This window comes from Chenopodium quinoa, unplaced genomic scaffold, assembly GCF_001683475.1.
Source record: "Chenopodium quinoa cultivar QQ74 unplaced genomic scaffold, ASM168347v1, whole genome shotgun sequence".
Taxonomy (NCBI): Eukaryota; Viridiplantae; Streptophyta; class Magnoliopsida; order Caryophyllales; family Amaranthaceae; genus Chenopodium; species Chenopodium quinoa.
Genome location: NW_018742206.1, coordinates 66,593 through 74,567, shown reverse-complemented (window position 1 = coordinate 74,567; position 7,975 = coordinate 66,593). Strand labels below are relative to the sequence as shown.

The 7,975-nt window shown below is 39.2% G+C and overlaps 1 protein-coding gene across 1 annotated transcript; it reads right to left on the bottom strand.

Moving 5' to 3' along the window:
* Positions 1-4,706: 4,706 nt before the first annotated feature.
* LOC110733136 lies at positions 4,707-6,290 on the bottom strand. The gene has a single exon (XM_021913164.1). It carries the CDS (start codon positions 6,288-6,290, stop codon positions 4,707-4,709), a length of 1,584 nt encoding a protein of 527 aa, XP_021768856.1.
* Positions 6,291-7,975: the final 1,685 nt, after the last annotated feature.

The following is a 7,975-nucleotide window of genomic DNA, read 5'->3' as shown; positions in this document are numbered from 1 at the left end:
TTCTTCCCAAAAAAACCTCTTATTTCTTTTTCATTCTTTGGAGGAGGCAATTCCTTAATGGCCTTAACCTTATCTGAATCAACCTTGATTCCTTCTTGACTTACAATAAATCCTAGAAGTTTTCCGGAAGTTACCCCAAACAACATTTCTGGGGGTTTAATCTTAAGTTGTATTTCCGAATTCTATCGAAGAAAGACTTCAATGCCGATATGTGTTCCATACGGTCATGGCTTTTAACAATCATATCATCCACATACACTTCAACAGTGTCATGAATGAGGTCATGTAGGATGGTTGTTGCAGCACGTTGATAAGTAGCCCCAGCATTTTTTAGTCCGAAGGGCATCGCTTGGTAGAAAAATGTCCCCATGGGGTAATAAACGATGTTTTTGGTGTATCGTCCATCGCCATCAGTATTTGATTATATCCTGAAAAACCATCCATGAATGAGAACATTGCATGTCCCAGTACTATCCACCAAGACATCTATGTGGGGCAGTGGGAAATAATCTTTGGCGATGCTGCATTTAAATCTCTGAAGTCTATGCATACTCGAACCTTTCCTTCCTTTTTGGGAACTATCACCACATTAGCCAACCATTCGGGGTGTTTAATTGGTCGAATGAATTTTGCATCAAGCTGCTTCTGGATCTCCTCTTTGACCTTAAGACTGACTTCTGGCTTCATTCTTCGCAACTTTTGTTGTTTTGGCTTGCTGTCTGGATAGAGAGGAATACGATGTTCAGCTATGTTACGGTCCACACCTGGCATATCGGCGTATGACATGAAAACACATCTACATAGTCTTTAAGTAATGAAATGAATGCAACTTGTTCTTCAGGGGAGAGGGAATAATTTAACCTCTCTTATGTCACCTTCTATGCCTATATATATGACTATGGACTCTTCTATAGGTGTCATGCATGATTTAGGCTCATTGAAAGATTCATTGTCAGATAACTCATGATAATCAACATTAATTTCTTGCATACAAACATGTTTAGATTCTACAAGAGCTTCAAAGTCTTCATGATCAGAAAAGTCAGATTGTGTGTGGAGGGAAAGTTGGCTGGATGAAGAACTATCCGTTTCATAGCCATCTGAGTGGGAGAAATGAATCTCATTCGTTTTTTGAAAAAAGTTTAAGGGAAGGGTCTTTTTAGGTAGAGTTGGTTTTGGGGTCTTTTCGGTTTTTCATTTGGATTTGAACATCACCCTCAACTGGTACTATGAGTGATAATGGATCTATGTCTTCAATATCTCCAAATTTTGTAGAAAATAAATTTCTCAGAACACCATGCTTCAAGTACTCTATCCAATCAATGTATTCCTTTTGTTTAGGCTTCTCGTAAAACCACTTTTCTACCACATCCTCGTCTCTAGCCTCAGCGAAGAAGATTTCCAGTCCAGGAAGTATTTTTTGTGAGGCAAAGTCATACCATGGCTCAGGGAATTCATGGTATGGTTCGGTATCATTTTGTAAAATGAACTGTCCATTGAGTGTTAAAGATGATCTTTTGTGAGTGTGAAAGTCGTGGCTAGGATCATATCCTAAACCATGGCGATTCTTCTTGTCAATGATGGGGATATGGTCCCTCCTTCCTTCATTGTTTCGACCTAAACCTTGACCAGTTATATAACCCATTTTCATCATTAATTGTAGACCCTTAGTAAGTGGCTGGGGCATCAAACCTTGGTTTTTTAGGATGGGATTTTCTAGTCGGCCTGAAAGGTTGGTTTGTTGAGAGGGATTGGTCATATTTGTAAAGAGAGGGCTTCTAAATCAGACGACTGTTTATCCTGGGTGGTTACCTATACAAGGGGTATTAAAGTCAACCAAAGTTGGAAATTCATATGCCAAATAAGAATTTTTTTTTTTTTTAAAAATAAACTTAAGAAATGCATATATATGAATTTTTTTGTTTGGAAAAAAAAAAAGTAAATGACGTTTTGATAAAGGAAAGAAAAGGCCAGTAAGGGTCGTTTATTAAGGTGTTAGATTAGATGCTTCTTTACATACAAGGTACCCAAGATGTTAGAACTCGCTCATTGTTTGACATTTAGCCATGCTACTGAAACCATTTTGGTATGTAAACACGGAGATGTATTATGATTAATCAATAAGGGGAAGTGATCTGAGTTAACAAAAGAGTTTATAGGTGTTCATCTCTCATAATGTTATACCAACTTTGAAAAAAATAAAATAAAGGACAAAGATGTAGAACATGGGCCTGTATCCCTTTAATAATTTTCTTCGGCGGATGTCAAGAAATTCAACAATTTTCTTACGTGCTTGCGTATCTCCTTGTACCTTGTACGAGTCCAAATTCTGCATAATCTCTATTTTGTTTGCAATACACATATAAAGTGGAAGGTTGGTTTTGTGTTTAAGACTCTGAACTCATGCCTGAGTTGCCTACGTACCCCCAATGGCGTGGTGAGAAAAGGAAGTAATGAAGGGTATGGTGATTATAGGAGTTTCAGTGTTATAGTGTGCCATGGGGGATCAAGCTGCACGTTGTTCTTAGGGTAGTAAAAGGAGACATTTTTGTGTATTTTTTATTTTTTTGGTTTTTATTTTTTTGTTGTGGGTTTTTCTTATTTTTTGGTTTTTTGTGGGTTTTTCTATTTTTTTGGTTTTTTTGTGGGTTTTTCTATTTTTTTTGGTTTTTTTTTTTTTTTTTTTTTTTTTTTTTTTTTTTTGTGGGTTTTTCTAGAAGTTGCGTTTAAACGAGGTTGGCTAAGAATGAACGGAAGTGTGGATCATGATTATTTCTTTGTTAATGTCCTGAACCTTCGCTAGGTTCTTCATCATAACCATCCTGCTTCATTTTATACAACCATCTAGCCCATGCTTTACATACTTGAGTACATGCTTTCTTGGTTTCGTTGTCGATCCGTCTTAGAAAGATATGTGGCTCCATGGTTGATTGAATAGAATCTACTTTTGTTACGGGTGTATCTTCTCCATCCGCAGTCACGGCAAATTCCTCATCTTTCATCCAAAAGGGTTCTTCATCACTGGATGATCCATCGGATTGTGGTGCTGGAGATAACCGTTCATTCACATTCATCCGTCCCATTTCTTCACTTAGAGGATCGTATGTCATGAGACTCGTAGGGTCTTCTTCATCATTAGAAGTTGATAAGACATTAATGGATATTAACCTTTTACGACTCAAATGTGATATCTTGGTGATATGTTTGATGCGCAAGGGAAGAGCGTGACATCCATCGGTGTCGTGACCGTGAAGTTGGTGATAATGACAATATTTGTGGAGGTCTACTCCTATAGGGCTGGCTCCAGGTCGTCGAGGAAGTGGTTTAATAGCGCCTTCATCGAGTAATCCTCGAAATATTGCAGATTGAGATGACCATTGTTGCGATGAAAAACGTCGCACAAGATTGTGTCCAGTCCTAGGCCTTGTGTGGATTGGGTCGATTATTCTACGATCAATGAGGTCTTGGATAGAGCATCGAAGATCATAACATGAATTAGTTGTATGGCCAAACTGACTGCAATAACTACAGTATCTCTCCATATTTACTTCAGGTGGCGGGATTGCACATACGTATCCCTTTATTCTTATAAGGCCTTGCCTGTGCAAACGACGATACACCGCACTTAGAGGCTCATTAATTTATGTAAATGATCTTCTGTTAGATGTTTCGGCACATGGATTGACCCTTGGTCTATGGTCTAGTAATTTATATGTGTCGATATTGAACCCATGTTGTTCCATATGCCCAAGAATATTGTATCTCATTGTAACCATTTGACGGTAATAGAAATCATTAAGGTTCTTAAGCATGATGAGCATAAACTCTTTATCTGTGATAGGATTTCGGAGCTTGGATCGTACAACAGAACATCGAGAGCAGAAGTGAGAGAAAGTTTCTTGATTTGTCTGTAGGGTTGTGACTAAGACCAATTTCTGAGGGTCCGTTTGACTAAAATTATAAGCCCAATTAACAAAAGCTTGTGATATCTCATTCCAAGTTGCTTCACCAATGCGTTCAAAACTGTAATACCAAGATAACGCTGCGCCTTCCAAGCTACGATCAAATAATGTAGGGAGGTTTTCTTCTGGGACATCCAAGGGAGGAAGGACATTAACGAACTTACAGAGATGGATCATTGAGTCACCTGTGCCATCAAATTTTTCTAACTTTGGTAGATCTTGATATCTTGGTTCATGTTTATAGCCCGGAAACAAAATTAATTTTTCTGGGCAAATTGGCACTCTAAACATTGGAACATCAAAATCTAAATCAAAGTCATCGCGTGCGTCATTGCTATTTGCATGACTATCGCTGCTAGTCCACGACTCTCCTTCTCGCTCTTGTTGCTCATTGTTAATTCTATCCTCTGGGGTTCTAGGTTCTTCTTCCTTTTCTTGATACAGAGGTTCATCGCCTTCTTCTGGGATCTCAATTGGGTCCTCTAGTTCTTCATTACTATCCTCATCAGATACCTCTATCCACCCACCACTTTGAATGCAAAAGACATTAAAACCATCCAAGCGACTCCCTTCTTCTTCATCTAGGTGTAGCATAGATTTCCCGATAGGTGAGATGTTCATGATATCTGGATTTCCGGGGATGGTTACCGCTCCTTGATCGGTCATTAATTTCACTTTTTGATGTAACGTTGAGGCTACAACCTTGTTTTCATGTAACCAAGGTCTTCCTAGCAAGAAGTTAAATCATGCTTTGATGTCAACCACTGTGAAGTCTACTTTCCTAGCCATTGGGCCATATTGTATAAGTAATTCGATGGAACCCAAAACTTCTCTGGTGGCGTTTTCATAGGCTCGAACCACTTGGCTTGATGGTGCCAAATCATCTTTTGAATGACCAAGCTTAGTGAGCACTCGATAGGGACATACATTGATTGCAGATCCGTTATCCACAAGGACTCTAGGTATTGTCCATCCATTGCATCGAACAGTGATGTGTAATGAATTATTATGGTTTGAAACTTCAGGGAGATCTTCGCCCGTGAACATGAGAGTATGGTCTACACCATGAATAAGGCCTACAATTTGATCTGGAGTAATAGAGGGGTCAACCGAAGCTTCATTCAAATGCTTAAGGACTGCGCTTTGATGAGGTTGCGAGTGCATAAGCAACTTCCATATAGAAACATTAGCATTGACCTCCTTCATTCGCTTGATAGCATCATCTTCTATGTTGACTTCATCTACCATTAGTTCTTTCCCTTTTTCTTTTCTTCGTAAAGCGTCTAATGGATTATCTTCTTCAAGGTAAGAGGGCTTGAAGTGTCGACTTGCTCGAGTTAAATGGGATACTTCCACTACTTCATCATCACTAAAGTCACCAAGGCATATAGGGTGACTATAGTTGTTTGGAGTGGAGAAATAAGCTCCAGTGTTTCTTTCAACAATAGCCATTACAGATGCAGCATCTTCATCTTCCTCACGGTCCAATATAAAGTATGCATTGTCGTAATCTATAGCCCCACACATCATAGCAAAAGGATCCTTGCGGAGGGTATAGTTGTGACCTCTTATCTTGATGATTCTATGGGAAGCAAGTTCATTATCTAGACACCTACCTATTTCAGTCACTAGTGCTTCACATTCACAAAATTCATTTCTGGTGATCAATTGGGTTGGGTCAAAATCATTTGTGTAGGTAGAGATGGCATTTATGGAGGTAGGGGGTTTGTGATTTGGAAGGGGGTTATTTGTGATGCTGGGTTGCGTGCTATTTGGTTTGTTGGCTAAGGTTCCAACAGAGAACCTTCCACCATCTATCAAGTCTTGTAGTCGATTTTTGAATGCCGTACAACTTTCAATGTCGTGCCCGGCTCCTTGACGAAATTCACAATGTTTGTTTGGGCTGTACGTTGGTGGAGGGTTCCTTGGTGGAGGTCTTGGGATCAAAGGTTGGATGAGATTGGCCTTTTTTAGTTTGGAGAATGCCTGGGCATATGTCATATTTAAAGGAGTGAATTGTCTTTGGGGTCGGAGTTGAAATGCCGAGGTTGCCCCAATGTTGTATATCATGTTGGTAGGCTTTGAAGCAGATGCATCATTATTGGTGATCATCTTATTAGCCCCGAACCTTGAACTATATGAGTTGCCATTGTTAAAGTGTTCCTTCTTGATCTTTCCCTTCTTTATGGCGTCTTCAACCAATGACCCAGTTGAGATAAGAGCTTTAAAAGAGGGGAAGTATTGATATGCCATCTGCTTTTGATATACAGGAAGGAGATTTTTCACAATCATCTGCAATTGCTCTTCTTCATTCGGCCTATTTATCATTTTAGCTGCTTTATTTCTCCATCTAGTAATGAAGGAAGAAAATGTTTCATTAATATTCTGTGCAGTTGTCTCCAAATCCCTTCTCGTGATATCAATTTCCTCATTGTATTTATATTGGTTGGAAACTCTCTCACTATGTCGGCCCAAGTGGATTTCTTTGAATTTTCCAGATTCAAAAACCAATGTGAAGCACCTCCATCAAGATATTGTTGAAATAACTGAGCCATCAATGGTTCATCTATACCCCAAGGGCTCATAGCGCCAACATAGAGTTTTAAGAAGTTGGTAGGACTTCCTGTTCCGTCAAAGTGTGAAAGAACAGGCATCTTAAAACCATATGGGAGGCGCGCTTTAGGAAAGAGAGTTAGCCCATGGATGTCCATCCATGGTTCGGCCTGAGTGATACCTTTCAACACTTCTTTCATCCTGGTCATTTCCTCTTCCATCTTAGTGGGAATTTCCCTGTCATTGTTTCCAACTTCCAGTGGGAATGGTGAGGCTACTTCCGATTCTGGCACATTAGGATGCATCTGTGTGTTTTGTTTTATGAAATTCACCACAGTTTGCTCTACAGTATCTTGTCGTTCGATTATGGCTTGCATCATCCCCTTAAGTTCCACGAAAGGATCTAAGCTGAAGCTTGAATTTTGTTGCTCATTGTTTGAAGTTCCAGCCATGCTACTATAGCTGGGAGAGGAGAATATGACTGATATCGGGCAAGGGGAGAACTCTGCAGAAAGGGATCTTCTACAATTAAAAGGGGCTTGGCGAACAAGTCTAGATCCAGCACGGGTCCATATAGAACTCCTGTTAACGAAAATGACATGATAATATGATAAGAAAGGAAAAAAGGAAAGATGTTAGTATTCATGATTGTAACAAATAAACATTAAAAAAAATACGATTAATGAATATTTAACTGAGAGATGAACACCTAAAATACCAATTAATTTGATTATATAAACTTATTTGAAAAGATTCCCCTTTTCCTGAAAAAGAAGTTTTGTCGGGATTCATAGGTTTTCCTCTAGCTTATGTTAGAAGTTTGGATATTTTGTTTGTTATCTCCTTATGTCTTGAATTTCGTGACACGCTATCGGTGGGTCCAGTACAAACTCTAGCCTATATATAAGTTCATCACTTACCTTACACATAATGTAACCTTATCCCTCCTACACGATAAAAAAGAACTCATAATAAAAAAAAAAAACCTTTTTTTATTATATAGGAATATTTCCCATGGATCTCAACTTGCCTCCTCAAAGTTCTCGTTCATCCCGTGTGAGGAGGTTAATCCAATTTTTCTCAGAAGACCCTACTCCTTCTCTTCAAAACTTAAGGGATAGGGAAAATGAAGCAGCTCTTGCTTCCATGTCGCTGGAGGACCGCTTAGTTGTTGATTCTCCTACGGGATTTTCTAACCAAATTCTCCCCACAACTACTTCTCCTACCCCTTTGGTGAGGCCTGTGTTGGTAGGTAATTTCTCTCAAAAGTTTCGTATGAGTGATCCTTCAGAGACCTTAGTTATAATTGTGGCAGACACTGCGGTTTTAGCCATATCTCTAAGTCTACAATTTCCTTTAAGCTTGACTTACTCTATTTTGGCCATCATAAGTCACAAAACACTCCCTTTTCCTCATAACTCCGGAGAGAGTTCTAGCTCTACATCCCCATTACCCGTCAA